Source organism: Malurus melanocephalus, unplaced genomic scaffold, assembly GCF_030028575.1.
Source record: "Malurus melanocephalus ecotype Western Australia unplaced genomic scaffold, MMel_1.1 scaffold_755, whole genome shotgun sequence".
Lineage (NCBI taxonomy): Eukaryota > Metazoa > Chordata > Aves > Passeriformes > Maluridae > Malurus > Malurus melanocephalus.
This window is the reverse complement of record NW_026623987.1, coordinates 121,055-139,651: the sequence shown is the minus strand read 5'-3', so window position 1 is coordinate 139,651 and position 18,597 is coordinate 121,055. Positions and strand designations below refer to the sequence as shown.

Genomic DNA, 18,597 nt, shown 5'->3' with positions numbered 1-18,597 from the left:
ATCCCTGTGCCGGGCAGCCCAGAACCCTCTGCCTGACCCACCCACTGTAACTTTCCCTGCTCCACTACTAAATATACTCCGCACAAACGCTGCCCTCCGGCCCTCACACGGCCCAGCCATCAGAGTTATGGGATCATTCAGGTCGGGAAAGACCTCTAAGGYACCGAGTCCACCCATTATCCCAGCACTGCCAGGGCAKCACTAAACCACGTCCKTAAGTGCCACATCTACAGGGGGTTTTTGAATACATCCAGGGACGGTGAYCCCACGACTTTCCTTGGGCAGCTTAACCACCTTTTCCGTGAAGAAAGTTCCCCCAATATTCAATCTAAACTTCCTCTGGCACAACCAGAGGCCGTTCCCTGTCGTCCTGTCGTTCATTTCTCTGGGAGGAAAGACCTGAATTGGTCACACCCCACACCCCGGGGAGTTTGACACGGCAGAGTCGCTTCTTGCCAGAAATCACCACATACCCCCTCGAAGGCATTTGTTCGACAGCTGCAGGAAGGTTTTGAGTCCATTGTCCCGCAACCCTGTGTGCCTAAGTGSTGCTTGCCAGCGATAAACCGCTGGCATTTTCCCGTTTTAGACCCGTGTGTGTTGGATTTCACCGGCTCGCGGCTGGAATGCAGGCAGAGGAACGATGGCAGGGATGGAAGGGCTGCGGGGGGACAAAGGGTGCCCAYGGCTATTTCTGCATGTCCTCGCCCTTGCGTGAGGTATTCCCCCCGAGTCAGAGCAGCTCATCGGCCACGGGTGCTGCCGCCCACGCCCACAACTTTGGGGGGATTCCGGAGTTTTTATGTCAACCCTGGAGCTCGCCGCCCGCGGGGCCGGAACTCTCCRTGCGGGGCAGCACGGAAGGTTTCCAGCGGCGGACGCGCGGGGCCGGAAGGCGGCATGGCGGGCTGGGGGCGGCTGGCCCGGCTCGGCGGGCGCCTCTGGGCGGCGGCGGCACCGGCTCCCGGACACAGGTAGCGGCACGGCTGGGAGGGGAAGGGGCTGCTAACGGGGAGAGGGGGGGAAGAAGAGGCGGCAGGAAGAGAGGGAAGCAGAGCGCGGCTCGGCCCCTGTCGCAGCCCCGAGGTCATAGAATCGTAGAATGGCCTGGGTTGRAGGGGGGCCTTGAACATAATCTAGTTCCAGCCTGCCTGCTGTGGGAAGAGACGCCTTAAGCTCGACCACGTTGCTCAGAGCTGCACCCARCGTGGTCTGGAATGCTGCCAGGSACGGGGYATCCGCAGCTTCTCTGGGCAACCTGTTCCTGTGCCTCGCCGCCCTCAGAGMAAAGAATTTCTTTCTGATATCTAATCTAARCTTACTGTCTTTCGGTTTGAGCCCAYTCCCCCTTGCCCTGTCATTGYAKGYTCTTGTRAATAGTTTTGCCCCGKYTTTGCTGTAAGTTCCCCTCAGGTGCTGGAGGGTGAGGGTCACCTCAGCGGCCTCTGGGCGCCGTGTGTGTTCTCCGCCCTTTGGAGAGGCCTCTGTGAGCAGCTGGCAGCGCCTGGAAGCTTTGCTGGGCCAGAGGTGGTGGTACCACTCGAGCACTCGTCACTGCTGGGGCACTCGAGCCGTGCAAACAGCTCCAGCCTGCATGGGAGTTATGGCAGGACAGGCATGTTTGCATCCAAAGCGTCTTTGCAGCACAGTGAATGGCTTGACCTGCCGCGGTTTGGGTTTGGCCTGCTGGCCACGTGCATTCACTGCCTGTGTCATTAAATATTCTTTTGTTGRTGTTGCAGAGGACTGGGGAGCATTCAGGCCTTTCKTAGCCCTCGTAAAATTTGTGGTGGGAGACTGAGCTATTTAACAGCATATGTAGAATTAGAGTTGTTGGGGTTGGAAAGGRSCTGAGGAGCTAAGTWCYAAACTGAGGTCTAAATTCCTTCTCACAGTGTGGCCAGCTCAGACCAGTTTGCTCAGGGCTTTGTCTCATTGGGCCTTGTGAACCTCCAAAGACTTGAGTGTGCAGAGTCCCTCTAGACCACAGTGCCAGGGTTCGATTGTTTTCAGGCTGATCGTTTTTTTCCTTATGTCAAATCTGAATCCCCCTCTTCAGTTTATACCACTTCTCATTCTCCTGGCATGCACCTCAGTAAACATGGCCTGCCTTGGGCTTGTTAGTAGCTTTCTTACAAATTACTCCATTCCACTTGTGGATAGGACTGTTCTTTATGAATTTCACTGGGTTCCTTGTTGGCAGAGGGACAACCTTGAGCATCATCCACTGCTGCTGCCTTCAAACTTAAGAAAGAAGGGAGGTCACTGATAAAGATACAAATAGGACAAATCCCTGAAGAGACTCTTGAAGAATTCTGCTTGTAATTGGCCTTGTGGTAGAGTCCAAACCATCAGCTGTGACTCCTTCAGCCTGATGATCCAGGCAGGCTTTTGCTTGCCTGTTAGCCCACCCATCCATACCATAATATTCCATCTTGGATAGAAAGATGCTACAGGAGATTGTTTTTAAAAGTCTTGTTAAAGTTGAGATAAACAGTACCTACTAATCTCTCTTCATTATGGATCTAGCTGGGGGGGTTTTGTCTTAAAAGGCATGGTTGGTTGGTTGGTTTGTTCTTGCTTGCTCCCTTTTGGTGTAAATCAGAATACATAGTCAAATAACAAATAATTAGGTGGCTCATAAATTAGATGTAAGATACATGTTATGTGACATTTTTTGTACTGATAAGACGCTTAAAATCTTTTCCCACCACTGGAAAGGGGGCAGCTGGGCTTTGGAGTCAGACACAGTAACAGTTCAACGTGGTGGCATGAGCATCTTTCTGAAGAAAATGTGGAGTTCCTCAAGAAGACAGCTGCAGAGGAGTACAAAGCTCAGACAGCCAGCAAGCTGTGCCCTCTGAAAGATGAGCCATGGCCACTGAATGAGTGGACACCAGGTGAGAAAGTATCCCTTCTGAAATACCAAACTTATGCTGAAATTATTATTATTGTTGCATTCAGTAACTTCAGGATTGTGTGAAKTATTCTCCTTTTGGCTTTCACCTCAATCATTCAATACATCTCCTAGTAAATAAGTAGATGTAATATGTCAGTTTTCTAAAAAGCATTTAAAATATGACCGGATGTTAAAACCTTTTAGGAAGTTTTAGTTCTAAAGTTTAGTTTTTAGTCCAGCACTTGGCCTGTACCACTGCTGCACAGCAACAAGATAATAAACTAAGCATTCATTAAAAAAGTCTCCTTAGAATATCAAGTATATTATCTTGAAAATGTTAATATTGCTAGACTGTGAAGAAAAAGTGTAGTATATAATACATTGCAGTACTACTCTGCGTTTACAAGTTCTTGTGGATTAGAATACAATATAAACGTTTTGAGCTTTCAAAAGGGACACATGGCAGACTTAACAGGTTGCCTTTGCTGTACAGATGTGCAAAAGTTGGGATCCCTACCCTCCTACCATAAACTTCAATAGTTAGTTTGGCTCTAATACATGAGCATTGTATTTTCTGGAAAAGAAAACAAAACCAAAAGCAGTTGCATTTTTTATCAAACACAACTGAAACATACAGAACATTACTGCTRATGGGATTAAAAACCCTCATCTTACCCACAAGGACTTAGGGATGTATTCTCTCCTTTAACTCCTTAGGAAAGATCATAGTTAATTTTACAGATTATTAGATGAACTATTTCAATTACTAGTGTGGAGCTGCATTCATGTTCTGTTTTTTCCTACAGATTCCRTCAGAGTTGGTGTTGTTGCAGTAAAACTGGGAATGATGCCAATATGGACCAAATCAGGGGAAAAACATGCTGTCACATTACTTAAGGTGAAATGAATCATAATGAATTTCATCTTCTATACTGCATTCAGATTTTAAAACAGATGTTTCAAGCAAAAGTGAAACTTATTACTTGTACAGAGTAGGAAATCCTGAAAGAAAATAAAGATATTTTTTGCTCCTGTCCACGCCCATTCTGTTTACATCTGAACTTTCTAGGAGTGGTCTGTGTGCTGCCCCAGCTATTCAAATGCTGCAGAGTTAGTGTTTCCTAGGTGATGCAACAAAGCTGGGGTTAACTATCGCACCTCACTTCTTTCATATTTCCACCTGCAGGCACCTTGGACTTAGTTTCACCTTGGTTTCTTAGCCTTTGTAGTTCTGAAGCGGCTTCATGTTCTCTGGCAGTGCTATTGTGATGAATATGTGTCACTGAGTGGTTGCTGYTGTATGGGGAGCCACTGCTGTGAAGGCCATCAGGTTTACAGGGCAAAGGAGCAGAGTCTAAAATGTGGGCTCTCACTGTATGCTTTGTGCTTTACAATAGGGATTTTGCAGATCTTGCATGCAAAAGGTGATTTTAAAAGTTTGTTCAATTTCTAGAGCATTTRTGAAATTAGTTTGCATTCTACTAACTTCTAAAATAAGCCTTCAGTTAATTGGAAAGCCAGTGTCAGTGGTAAAAAAGTAACACATTTTCTTACTTATAGGTGGTGTCTTCCCTTATGGAAACAGACTGCCTTAGTTTCTTACTGTTGCCTTAAACAGTATATCTGCTTATACTCAAACACTTTTTCTTTTCTTAAGGTTCAAGATTGCCATGTTTTAAGATACGTTTCAAAGGAAGAGTCGGGTGGAAAAACAGCTAAGCTGCTTGTTGGGGGCAAAAATGTATCTCCTTTTTCTGTAAGTGAACCTCTTTGAGTGTCCYTGTTGAATCAGTTGTGTTGTTGTAATTACAATACGAAAGTAGCAGAAGTAGACTCCTCTGAAAGATTGTCAGACAAATGTGCTTTGGAACTGATCTTTAGTGACATTCACCYGTGCCTTTTCCTAATGCGAGTGTAAATTCTTGGTTAAGAGAATAGCAAGAAAAACTTTTTGAAACTTTTGCCTCTTGATTCTCTAGGAAAGCTGTGGGTTTAGGAATTTGCTTTGATGTGCAGTGTCCCATGCTGATGAAAGGGTTTGAAGGATCATTAGCAGTGTAGAAATGTGTGTTCATCCTGTCTGTGGAGATGCCGTTGAGACAAGGACTTCAAGATACACAATTAAAAGGCCTGTTGTAAACTTACCCAGCTTCAATTGTTGTTTAGAAAACTTAGTGCTCCAGTTTACTCTTCTATACTGTTCTTTTAGCTGTAGTTCTAATTTTCCCCCAGGTCTGTTAACATTGTTTCATTTGCCTATAGCTCTGCTGATAAGTAAGTTTAAGACTTATGTTTTCAAGAAGGTACCTTCGTGATTGTAACCTGTCAACAGCTATATCAAAGCCACTCACTTGTTTAGACATCCCAGTTGCTTCATGTGGAATTCCCAGATATCTTCAATGGGCTGAGGTTGTCKAGCAGAGCTGTCATTCCTGAGGATGAGTTATAGCTCAAACTGGAACAAAGYRYTYCCTCAAAGGAYTGCCATTTCTGTRATGCATTATTTCTGTAAAATATAAYTTTTCACTTYTCACAGTGTCCTGACACTCATTTGTCTGATTTAGGCAAGTTAAAAAATCCCAGGGCTSGTGACTGCTAAGCAGATTATCTCAGTTCATGATTGTGGCTTTTTGAGGATGTAGATTTCCCTTTTTCAAACAGATGGTTGTCCCAGGGCCTGAAAATTAGTCTGTGTACTTGTTTCTGCTTTAGTGGAGTTGAAGAAGGGACCTGTATTAATTTGATAAATTTGTTGGCTTTTTTAGTATATTTTACTGATTTTGAACAGGTTTATACTTTAGGGTACCACTCTTCAGTGAGTTTATGCCATATTTCACTATCACAGCCTGTACTTTCCAGGTGTCTGTCCTCTCACTTTAGTCCATTTCCACTTTMCAGGTATGATACTTTTCCTGGAAAAATGGCAGCTGTGTTTTTTCTTTTCTGTTACTTTGGTCTAAGGCATGCAAGAATCATGGGAATAATAATTTTCAAAGTTGTATTTTGCCCATTAGACTACTTAYGGTTGATCTTTTCATGAAGATGATGTCATCAGTAACTGTGTATGTTAGAGTGAAAACATGCCAGAAGTAAGGAAGTATAAAGAAACTTCCTTTTTAAACAGCTCTTCTGAATGAAGAAAATTTCTTCTAAGCAGAATGTCCTAAAAAGTCAACTCAAGGACTTTTTAGGAGTGTGAGTTATGTTAAAGACTTTTTTTGGCCCTAACTTTTCCCAAGTTAGCTTCTTCTAATTTGGTTGAACTTAGACTCATTTTAATAAAGAAATGAATKAAATATCCTTTGAGCAGTCTTTGGTGAGGTCCTGGCCTGAGACTGAGCTGTGTATTAATATTATTATACTGAGCTCTGTGTTAGTATTTTTTATATCCTCATTCTATAAACTAGATAATTCCTAAGGAAGAATTTGGCATGCTGATTCTGAGCAGTGTTACTTGTTAAGCTACTAACAAGTACCTTAAACTAAACTGTTTCTGTGGTTTAGCTGCAAGTTTGGATCATTGATTTCCTATGTTTGTCAGCSTTTTTATGTGTTTCCTTTGGAAGTGTCAGAAGTGACAATTTAAAGAAAGGTGAATGATACAGTCTTGTATTAGCATAAGCAATTTATCTTTTGTTAATTCCTCATAGGAACATTTGTCTTCCTCAGATTCTTCACAGCTACTGATCTTTAATGAATTCAATTAAAAGATTCCTTCAKTAATTTTGCTAACAAAGAATTTCCCATATTTCTTTGGAGTGTCAAATTGTTTTAAAACTGATAAGGGGTATTGCATTTTTAGCAAGATTTATTTTTCCTTTTCAGCTTGATGTATGTCATAGGTGAACAGATTTTTCATGATTTTTTAATTCAAAATTATGCTCAAAAGAGCAGTTCTGTCTATGCTCAAACATTTTTTTTTGTCAAAAAYACTTCATATGCTTCCCAAAGTGARGGAATATCRATCATTTTCCTATAATACTAGAAGRTACAGTTGGTGTTTTTAAAAATTCAGAACATCTGAGAATTCACTCAGTGTTCMCTTCTTCAACAGTGATTTTTAGGAAAGGTTTGTAAAGACTGTAGTGTTTTCTTTGTAAAAATACATCTCTCTGACTTGACTATTTGAAGAGGAGGTGCTGTTGTAGTAGAACAGTGCAAGGCTACAGCCTAGAGTAGGACTCTTGAGATGTAAGTGAATTTTACCCTTTGACTTCACCAYGCTTTTCTTCAGCTGCGGTAGCTCTTTCCAGCCACCCATGCTGAGCACAGGGCTCCCCTTGCTGTAGTTTAAGGCAGCAGTTTTACATAACTGGAAATGAAGGATTGATATATAGACACTGAGTAGAAAGGCCATATCTTTAATTTTCATTCTCATATRCAGTTCTGCAAATTAATATAGGTGCCCTTCATTGATACCTCAAATATTTGTGGTCTTAGGAGAGATTTTTTAATATAGCTGACTTTTTTTTAAGGTATTTGAAGTATTTTGTACTGTGAACTCAACAAGTCTCTGGAAAAACACTTTTCACTCTCAAAGACATTGTATCCATACTTTCCTCTTATATGCAGGTTCATAAACTTAAAATTTCTGGGTTTTTTCTAAATCAGAGATCCTGATCATCTTGTTTCTTCATTCTTCATAGAGCTTCCTCTTTTTCTAACAATTTTCAACAAACTTTTGAAAACAAAGGAAAGGGCARCATGTGAATTTTCAAAACTGTTTTTTAATAAACTAAGTAACATTTTTAAAGCTGTCCACATTACTTGCTCTTAAAATACACAAAATAAATTTTGAGTGAGAGGGAACTGCACAGAAGTTTTGAGAAACAAACCTCAGAGATGAGATTATCCAAGTGTGACAGTRTTGTTAGATGCTTAAATTGCTTTCTACCAGAATTCATTTGAAGGAAAATCAGCTGCATTGCTTTTTTTCCTGTGGTCACAATTTTTCTGCATCACTGTTTCTGTTGCATGGTTCCACCTCAGTTGTTCTGTGAGTTGCCTTGTTTAAAACAGCTGAGAATAAGGACTTTTACATTTGCCAGACTCATCTGAAAAGAAGATCCCAGCTTTAGTAAGTCAGCAGTGGTTTGGCACACAGTATACTTGCTATTTCATAAAAATACATGAATCATGAACTTGTTGTCATTAATTTTTCTCTTTTTGCCCAGAGACTCAAAATTTTCTGTGAAAARTTAAGCATTTCTAGAAGTTTCTGCAAGATGAGAATTTGTTTCTATGGTTTTGTTGGTTAAATAAATTATATTTATTRTGGTGTGTAATAAAGTCATCAGAAGCTTTGAAAAAGAGAACATACTTTAAAATTGCTGCAAAACTCCTTGTAAGCTGTGAAAAAAGCCTAGTATCTTTTATGTACATTCTAAATGATTGGTTTCCCTTTTCTTATATTTGATATTTTCATATATCTCTTGTTTATATCACGTAGCTGTAGGKTAACTACTTGACAGAAAATAAAAGGCAGACACAGGAGTTTTTAAATAAATTTTATAGAGACATAAAATGCAAGCCTCAAGATGAAATTTTAGTATGATATATCTATTTCTCTGAGTGATGTTGACAGACTGTAATAATTTTCTGTGCTACGTTGATCCTTGGGTATTTTAAGATGACTTCTTTTTTATGGCTGCTTTTTTGTTACAGAAACCAGAGTCTGCACATGAAATTTTTAAAGAAGCTGGAGTGCCACTGAAGCAGAAAGTTACAACATTTAATGTAACAGATGATGCCATAATTAAGCCAGGTAATCTTTGTGAGCTACCAAGTATTATGTTCACAGTCATTTAACACTTCTAGACCTGGATGAAGTTATGATGTGTATTTCAGTTTTGTTTTTTATAGAAATTGCTGAATTCTTTGTCATTAAGTACAAGCAATTTTTTTTTCATACAGAAAACTAGAAAATGGGTTTTCTTTTTAGTTGATGAGATGTAGGATTTTTCCTTTTTCCCGGATACTGTGTTTCTATTGATTAGAAAGAAATCCAATCCAAATTTACTATTCTGAACATTKAGTTCAGAAGTAAATATCTGTAACCTTGACTCGCTTGTAGGGCATAAATATGTACACAGTTACAGGAAGTTCAGTGTTTATCCTTATGAGAGGGACACAGAATTTTGTGGTAATGTTTCTTCTCTGGACCCTGAAATAGCAGTTTGAGTTTTGTTTCTTYTTGCTGCATTCAGAAGTAGGATGATGGCTGCTTCTTCTGACAGCTTGCCAAGTAATACACACTAAAACACGTTTATAGCAAACATTCTCACTAAAAATCAGTATTGGAGGTTTGGACATCAAAAGAAAAGTTTAAGCTTCTGAGGTTTTATTAGGTAGTGAAYTTAGCTTGCTTTTGTTTTGTGGTTTTTTACGTGACAGGTATTTTCTGAAGAATTATGTAAGGTAGGAGATTCTAATGTATTGCATCTTCCCTTGCCATTATTGGAGCTTTTTGCAGGACCTTTTTAAGACAGTGCAGTAGCTGATAAAATCAAATCTCACATGAAGAGGAAGTCCRAACTGATAAACAGAAGCAATAACTTGTGATAAAGCAGAAGTGCAAGTTTTTAATGAACTGGTTTTGCAGTATGTGTATTTCGTACATGAGATCCTTTATGTGCCTGATTTTGYGTCATTTGACAGTTATCCCAATGTGTGGATTATGTAAATATAACATGAAATAATGTGAGGCTTTTTGTACTTGAGAATTAGGAGAGGTTTACATCATTTCAGTTTATATTCATATAGATTTGAGAAAACATAAAAGCAATTGAAAAAACATCAAGCAATTAAAATTTACTTTGTTTTAATGGATAGATAACAGACTGAAAAGTGAAATATGCAGCCACATGGATCTTCTGATTAAAGTTCCTTTATAATGAACTAAGTTATTTWGCTTTGTTGGGTTTTTTTAAGCTGCTAGTGAGAGAATGTTGCACTTGGGTGAAAAAAATCACTGAAGACAAAATAAAYCTAAAATTAATATATTGATACTGTAAGTACTTTAGGAATTAGTGTCATTACAGTGAGGTGAGTGATGTCACCGACCTGCAGTAGCACTGTTTCTGCTTAAGGTTAGTGTGCAGATACACTTTCTGCTAAAGGTCAGTGGATGTAGCTGTATTTTCGCCACAGTGTTTAGTTTGGAAACACTGTCTTAATAGAGGAAGCATTGCAAAACTTTTTTTCTTTTCATTCTTAACCCCATTTTTTATAGTATGTGGGAATTTTTTGTGATTTGGTTGGATTTTTTTGTTTGGGCTTTTTTTTATAACCCTCCACCTTGTGAAGTGCTAGTAGTTYTAAGTGCAGCATGTTCTGTTTTTTTGCTAAGCATGTGTATTATGAGTCTTAACTAATTAGGCGCCTTGGGTATTGGTGGTGTATCTGAGTAGAGCCTTAGCCCTTTCTTTCTACCCATCTGAAACTAGGGCTAGGACCTGAGAAATGTACTTCAATAGTAAAGACAAAGAATCTATTTCARTCAAAAGTTTTGTTTCCTGTGACTGTAACCTACCCTGGAGGTTGATGATTGGGTAGTGGTTTGAGGATTTCGGCACTCAGTTAACATGATCTCTCCTCTTCTTTTGCAGGTACTCCTTTGTATGCTGCTCACTTCCGTCCCGGGCAGTTTGTGGATGTTACTGCAAAAACGTAGGTTCATGAGCATTTCATATGTGTGGTTTATCTTTCAAAGAAACTGGTTGGTTTTYTTTTCCTCTTCTATTTTGTCTTAAACCCATGGCTTACAAAAGCGTAAATACAGTTGTAAGTGACAGAAAATTAATGTCCATTGACTCATTGGGTCAAAAACATCAACTTATTTTTCTTAATGAGGTTTACAGGGCATGTAGACAATACTATTAAGGCTGTGTTTCTGCTTGTGTTGTCTCTCACATGTACATGATTAGCATGGGCAAAAAGATCTATAATGCAGGTCTGTGGTATGTAAAAATTGAGAATAAGTGCTGAAAGRTATCAGTTCCCAAAAAACTGCTTTGTTTTGGTTTGGTGAAGGAAACGATAACAAAAGATAGTGAATACATTTAGCAGTACAACAGAGCTGTCAAATTCCCTTTTTGTTTTGTTTTCTCTCATGTTCCAGCTCATGTCCTTACCAGCAGTGGCTAATGAGTCTTTAATGTGGGAGGAATGATTTTCTCTCAGACCACTGCAAATGCTAGATTAGAGCTCAAGTGGTAGAGGCTGTCAAAAGAAAAGCTGGCATCTTGTGGCAAAGACTGGTCATGGCTCTTGAAGTACAGCTGTGATTTCCCCTGACCAAGAGAACTCGTGTCTCCATATTTCAGTGTTGTGATACAAAGATAATATCTTCCATTAGATGTTTTATTTTCTCTGCAATGGAGATACAGTACCCTGCTCCAATTGTCTCACATATGTGTAACACCTATAAATGTCCAGTACTGGGCACAGGGTTTTGTATATATGGGCAAACCAGCCATATCTACAGAGCTGAGGATGCAGTTCTAGTAGAGCTCCACCTCACTACATCTGTGAGGGCACCCTATTGAGGAAAGCAGTTCAAGGAATTGACTGGAATTAGTCTTTTTTCCATGTTAGACTTTCTTATGCAATAGTTAGATCCGGCATATTATTCATTCTGCTTCTAAATTGCATTAGTGAGCATCCTATRAGGGACCATAGCTTGTTTGCAAAACAAAGCACATGGTCATTAGGAATACAATCATTTCATGGAGATTGACAGTCTTTGTTAATGCCAAAATGCTTTGTTTTTCTAGGAGTTTTTCAAGAACTAGGAAAGGGATTTTTTTTGGCAGTGTAGAAGACATTGGTAAACAACCACAGAGTATTGATTTGTATCTTGCTTTATGTATTAGAAAATACTAGCAAGCTAAAAATAGACTGGGTTCTYGGTCCTGTTCGGTGAATCCTTCCTAGATCATTATTCAGTATTTCTAATACATTTTCTCCAGATATTTGTATGATCCCATTTCAGAAATTCGCTGTGTGTTTGTACTGCTGATTAGGTAGCATATTTCTTGTAATCCTTCTGTACAGGTGAAAGAAAAATTCTTTTGCTAAASAGAAAGACCAGATCAGTTTTCTGTCAATGTGATTCTCTAWTTGTTCCRGTCTTTCTATATRAAAAAAAWTTTAACSTTTTTCTGTGGCTGTCTTGCATTCTGATTTCTACTTTCAAAGTTTCTTTCTTCTTAATTTCCACTCTTTTGGAATACTTCATTTATCATGTTCCCTTAGTTCTTGGGCAAGAATTAAGTTGTTTTTCTACATTTCATTCTTTGGGACTTTTGCTTCATTCCACTCAATTTCATCCAGCAAAGTCTCATGCAACATAGGGAAGGACCTGGAGGAAGGACCGGGGTCTTCCTGACTCAAACCATTATCGACTTGAAAAACAGTAATTCCTAAAAACAGGCTGTCAAAGTTTTTAGAAATATTTTTACATGAACATGTACTTTACATTTTTAAGTTTGACAATAATGTTGCTTTAATGGAGGAACACCAACATGTACAATGTTAGAAATCATGTGGAATCATGGAAGTAGCAGTGCTATTGATAATAGCGTGATTAATTTCARTTATTCCTTTAAAAAGGAAAGAAAMAAAACTAATGTRGCCTCAATGAGGAGATGATACAGTAGAMTACAAAGGAYATTTTAATCTTTTACAAACTCTTTRTTATTCAGATACCTTTTTGAATGCWTCCTTCTGCCAAAATAGAAATAAAATATRTGCTCCTTATCAATAAGCAAACTTTTCTCATTTTTTGTAGCCTGAATGAAGTACTTGCACTACATTTCAGAAGTCTTGGTTGGCCTCTTCATTTGATTACCAGAAATGTGGGGGCGAGTTTTATGACTGTCTGCTTTTAATCTTCCCTACAAATGTTTTTGTAGAGTCTGTTGAAATGTTTTGATTCATTTATACTTCTGTAAAGAAAAACACTTTCACAGGAATGAAAGGGTTCAGTTAAAGATTTATGTATGCAGTTTGTTTCTATTTGAAATCTCATAATTGTTCAGCATGGTGTGAGTGCCTTTTAGAGCACTGACAGTAGGCAGACTAAGGGAATWGGGATTGCTCAGCCTGGAGAAGAGAAGGCTTCAGTGTGACCTAATTGCARCCTTSCTGTACCTGAAGGGAAGCTGTAAGAACAATGTAGAAAGACTATTTAAAAAAGCATGTAGTGCATGGCAAGGGGGAATGGTGTTAAACTGAAAGAGGGTAKRTTTAGATCAGATATTAGGAAGAAATTCTTTACTGTGAGAGTGGTGAGGACATCAGAAATTTTGTCACTCCCAAAAAAAAGCCAGGAGTAGTTTTGTTGCAAATTGGCTAGAATTAAGTGGTGATTCTGAAGTGTTTATGGTTTAAGTTTTGCTCAGATAACAGTGTAATTTGAGCCTGAAAGTATGCTCTCCATTTGCCTGAAGTTATGTAACTAAGTAGTTGGAATACTTTTCCCCTGTAGCATCTAAATAAAGGTCTTTTAAATTAACTACATTTGAAAAGTTACTAGCAAAATTAATTTTTGCTTAATTAGCGTGCTTTATTCCAGTAGCTTTCTATATGGAAGTTGTCTCATTAGGTACTGGCATTTTACTTGTTTTAAACCTGGAAAACAAGGTTTTGCACAAAATTAGGTGGATGACCTAAACACCTGCTTTCCAGGACGTGAGACCAGATCAAGTGTAATTAAACTATTTTTAACTCTACAGAAAGATTATTTTCCTTTTATTTAACTCATGTGTGTCTTAGTTTTTCATATCATCATTGCTGCCCGTGATTCCTTTCTGGGAATTAAGTAATGCTTCACTCAGTGAAGCCAAGTAAACTGAGTCACTAAATTGCATCTGTTGAAGAGYGGGGGCACTACACATTTCAAATCAAAATTTTGTAAGTCTCATGGTCTCATGCATGTGGAGTTTTGTGTTCAGGTATGGTGTCTAATGATACTGTTGTTGGAACAAAAAATTACAGCCCTTGATTTAAACCAACAGGTAGATGATGTCTAAGCAAGATCGAAGTAGGAGTAGTAGGAGGTCAAACATTGTACTTCATTGTAGGTTCTTGGGTGTCATTTGTAGACAACTTGATTCTTTCTGAGTGGATTCTAGTTATTTACCCTGTTAAGTTAATATGTAGTACTGGATTAACATCCTGCTTTTGACAGATCTGAATGTTTTTTGAAAATCTCAACTGGCTTAGGTTGAGTTTCAGTAATTTTTCTTTTATTGGTGATACTTGCTGAATATATTCACACGTAGTAATTTCTTAGAAGGGCAAAGGGGGCAATTAAGCAATTTGAAATTAAATAAGTGATATTAATAGCTGACGCTTGGTGTATGTTCAGATATCAACAAGAATATAATCTTATATATTCATTACTTTTTGGCAGAATAAAAAAAATTAAGAAAACTGTGAACTGTATAAACCCTTTTCTGATTTTCCATAATGTTTCTTAAGCAGCACACATCTTAMGTTTTCTTCCTTGTTTAAAGAAGATAAATATTAGTTTCAAAAGCACTTTGCATTTCATACAATTGGAAGAATGTAAAGTCMTTGCATTAAAAATACAYATAAATTTTGAGTCATGGAAAATTCATTCATCATGGGTTTTTTGCATATAGTGGAGAAATCCACCACTTGTCTTAAAACAAACCTTATTCACGTCAACTTAGGCTGGAAAAACRCTGTTCTTTGGAACGCTTGAGATGTATTGGCTGAGCTAAGTGCCTGGTTGACCAATACAAAATTTTGTTGTAAACTAGATGTCAGTAGTTCCTTACTTTATTTTGAACTTTACATTCAAACTGTGTAATCCTATAGCTCTTATTCTGGTACCAGCTTTATTTGTGATAGAGCATGAGTTGAGTAGCAAATATACACCGTGTAACTGTTTTTCCTCTTGACATGTGTTTAAAGARCATTACACATTTTTCATTCTTTTTTAAATCAAAAACTCCAAAATGAAAAAGACTTATGGCTGCCTCTTACTTAATTAATCAAAAATTRGTTTTATTTCAATCGTGATGGCTGTGTCGTGTTGAATAGAAAGTTAATGTTCAGAAAGTCATAAGGTAAAGTGTCCTTATAGGTAATTGAGTGATTTTCACAAATAAGAAATTAAACTAATCTGAAACATTRTTGAACTAATATGATAGAAAAGCCTTGATTGATATTAAAGCATTGTACAATATGAAATACTCTTAATTTCAGCATTACAATATCTTTTCTTGACTTCAGGCAGAATATTTCAGAGGCTGAAGGTTTGTTTTCATATTCCAGCTCAACAGATGCAGGTTTATCAGAGTGCTCTTTTTTCAGTCTGGTCACTCTTTCTATAAAATTCCTAAGGCTTCACTACTGTAAAATCTGAGGCACAGAAAATGTGTGTGTAATTGGAAAGACCAAGGAGCAAATGAACATACTATACTCTATGGCATGAATCATTTAACACTAGCAACTCTATCTGGTGATACAATAACTTCTTTTTGAAGATATCTTATAATATATGATGTACTAACTCTGTTTTTCAAAATATATCTATTGCATAAATTTATGTTTTGGTTTTTTTAAAGCACAATTTACAGTATTCTGAATTGTTCATGTTAAAAAATGAGCAATCTGCATGAAATATTGAAGTGGTTTCATGACATCAGAGATTTATGCWTCTTGACTAAAGTTGACAGTAGTGTTTACTTTTGAAATGGTAGCTTTCTACAGTTGTGTGATTTTCTCTGAATTGCAAGGACATTTCTGCAGCTAAAGAATTTATCATGCCCCATCATTGAAAGAGAGAATTTATCTGCTTGCTCTGGTGACTGCACAGCTCCTGTTATGCAACCTACTTGCAGTTTGTTTTGGATACTGTGCTAAGTCCATCTTCCAGCTAGAGTTGCCTGAAGTCTGCTTGGAAAACATGGCCAGTAGTAGGAAGTTTAAAAGGAAAAAAAGATAGCATTTTGGCAGAACAGATAYGAGTTTTCCTATAGCTTAGTTTCTGCATGTATTTCATAGTTATTGATCCCCAGCGATATGAAAATGTAGAAAAACATTTTCAAGCAAACGTTTCACAAGTTTTGAGCCTCTCTAAAAGTGTATTTTTGAAACCATTTTTTACAACTATTGCTTTTTACTACTGCAAGCTTTTAAAATAAGCGGATTCTATCAGAAACTGGTGTTGCAAAGCCTTGCATCCTTTGGATTCCTGTCTTGTGCTCCTGATCCCAGGTAACCCAGGTCCTTCCTCCTGCCGGTGCCTTCATTCAGCTACCTCACATGGCCCCAAACCCCTTTCATGTCCTCATGTCCCACCACTGTCTTCTGGCCTGGAAGGACTGGTCTTGCTAGTGATACCACTTGCATGACTGGCTGGTTGGGGGGTCAAAAGAAGATATCACTATTTTCATTGTTTTAGTTTTTCCTTAGCTATAGGTAAGGAGTAAAAAGTAGTCAAGAGCTTCTAACCAGYTACGTTTTTTATTCAAACAATTTCATGTTTCTTTGCCAAATTCAACTGAGATTGACCCCTAGGTTGTGAGCAGGGAAGGGGAGACAGACACCATTGTTGCACAGCTATTGTTCCCATACRGTTCTGTATCTTTAGAGAGTCTTCATGGCTGATTTTGGCTGTGGGTTGATCTGTTCAAGGTAAGCAGGACAGCGTTTAGAGTTATTCAAATGGGAAGAGGAAAGAATCTAGTTTTTGTGAATGTTAGTATTTTCCATGTTTGTATGTTCTCTAGTTTTTCATGGTAGTGCTGAGCAGGGGAGTCAGCCAAGTGCAATTCCTGTATAGCGTGTGCTCTGTGTGCTCATACCCAATTTTAATTTAGATGCAAMGTGCATATATATTTTTATTTTTAATGTGAAGTGCACTAGCAGAGAAAGGATTTCTGTAAATTGGAGGAAAAGGATCCTCTTGTTAAATCACAGAATCACAGGATATTCTGAGTTGGAAGGGACCCACAACAATCATAGAGAACAGCCCTAAGTGAAAGGCCTCTACAGGGATGGAACCCACAACCTTGGCATTAGTAGTGCCATGCTGTAACCAGCTGAACTAATCTCAGGTTAAATCAAATAATCATTTCAACCATAAATGCTGTATTCAGACTTTTACTTTTGGACACAGACAATRCCAGTTTAAACACACATTAATTGTCTTTTCCTTTGTGTGGAGAAAAGGCGATTTTTGCTATTGAGTCTGTCCCTGCAGTAAATAGAGAATCCCAAAAGCAGTAACGCTGTCATGTGGCTTAAAGATGAAGGACATAGACTTTGAAAATATATTAGATTTGTTGTTGTGTTTTAGACCTTATTTGTTAGATGAGTACAGATCAAGRAAATTACATGTTTTCACTATACACAAAGCTGTTCTCAAGAGATGAATTTGTTGTGGTATGGAAAGAAATGTTCCTTCCAAGTAGCAATCTCTTTCCTCTCTTGATGCTTAGRCCTGACATTGAGTTGTGGTATATGGTGTTATTTGGTGTTTTGGTTTGGTTGGTTGGTTGTTTGTTTAGGTGCTCAGTTGGTGACATGTTCATTATGGTAACTTTTATTGAGGACGGTCAATGCAAGGAGCATCTTATGTTAGTCTTCTTGCCTATTTGACTCTCTTCTAATGTTTCTTATTCTTTAAAACAACCTTTAAGCATTGCGCTAAAATATGTTTATGTATAAAATACAGATTTCATTTAAATATATTCTTCCCTAAACTGAGCATTGTTAAAAATAAAAAGATCATGAGCCTGACTGAAATTAATGGTTCTTGCTAGAAACCTTATGTCTGACTAACTCAAGTTTCTTAATTGTTTTTGTTTTCAGAATTGGTAAAGGATTTCAAGGTGTCATGAAAAGGTGGGGATTTAAAGGTCAGCCTGCAAGCCATGGCCAGACAAAAACTCACAGACGACCTGGAGCAATATCTACCAATGTGAGGTTTCTCATTTTYCATTAAAACATTCTTCACTGTTTTTAGAACTGCTTACTAGAACTGAACAGATTTACAATAGCTAGCTGCTACATTTAGTCCATGCAACAGAGAATCCCACTCTGTGCTAGCAGAGAATCCCAGCTGTTGCAAAGGAAGTTCAGAAACCTGTATAAGGAGCAGTGCTGTTCTCTTAGCCTTTGATTTATGAATATTCTGTATTGCTGGTTAGCACAYATATTTTAACTGAACAAATTGTCGTATTTTGTAATATAGTGAGAGGAATAGTCTTAATATTCAAAGAGAATTCTAAGAAGCTTTTATCACAGCATTTACAAATTGGAAAGGATTTGCCTGTTATTTTATATTGCAGATGTTGTAGTTCCTTTTATCACCTTGCCTGGTGTGAATAGCTGCTTAATGAACTGATCCCCATAATTTAGTAGGGAATAATTCCCAAAAGTGTGTAAGCTTCTATGCATTTCTAAGCAGAGTACAGTCATATTTTTACATTTCAAACTGTAAGTAATACTAGTATAAAAGCTCTTCAAGTAGGTTAATTTTAGCCTTAGTCTTATAAAGGCTGTACAATATTTAGACTGAACTAAGAGGAATCTTTTACWAACTAATTAAGATTAACTGAATCACAGTACTGAATGTTAACTGTAAATTTCTTAGAAAAATTAAAAATTTACAGAGTATTAATAATGCTCAAGAGAACAGTAAAAGCAAAAAGGCAACA

At 38.0% G+C, this 18,597-nt stretch overlaps 1 protein-coding gene across 1 annotated transcript in view; it reads left to right on the top strand.

Annotated features, from left to right (window-relative positions):
* Window positions 1-862: 862 nt before the first annotated feature.
* The window catches only part of MRPL3 (mitochondrial ribosomal protein L3), a 28,184-nt gene continuing 10,449 nt past the window's right edge, over window positions 863-18,597 (top strand). Inside the window, exons 1-7 of the mRNA XM_057384883.1 lie at window positions 863-974; window positions 2,722-2,900; window positions 3,706-3,797; window positions 4,557-4,655; window positions 8,564-8,663; window positions 10,507-10,567; window positions 17,750-17,858. Coding sequence (XP_057240866.1) covers window positions 901-974; window positions 2,722-2,900; window positions 3,706-3,797; window positions 4,557-4,655; window positions 8,564-8,663; window positions 10,507-10,567; window positions 17,750-17,858 — 714 coding nt within the window. The 5' untranslated portion in view covers window positions 863-900. The remainder of the gene's footprint in view (window positions 975-2,721; window positions 2,901-3,705; window positions 3,798-4,556; window positions 4,656-8,563; window positions 8,664-10,506; window positions 10,568-17,749; window positions 17,859-18,597) is intronic.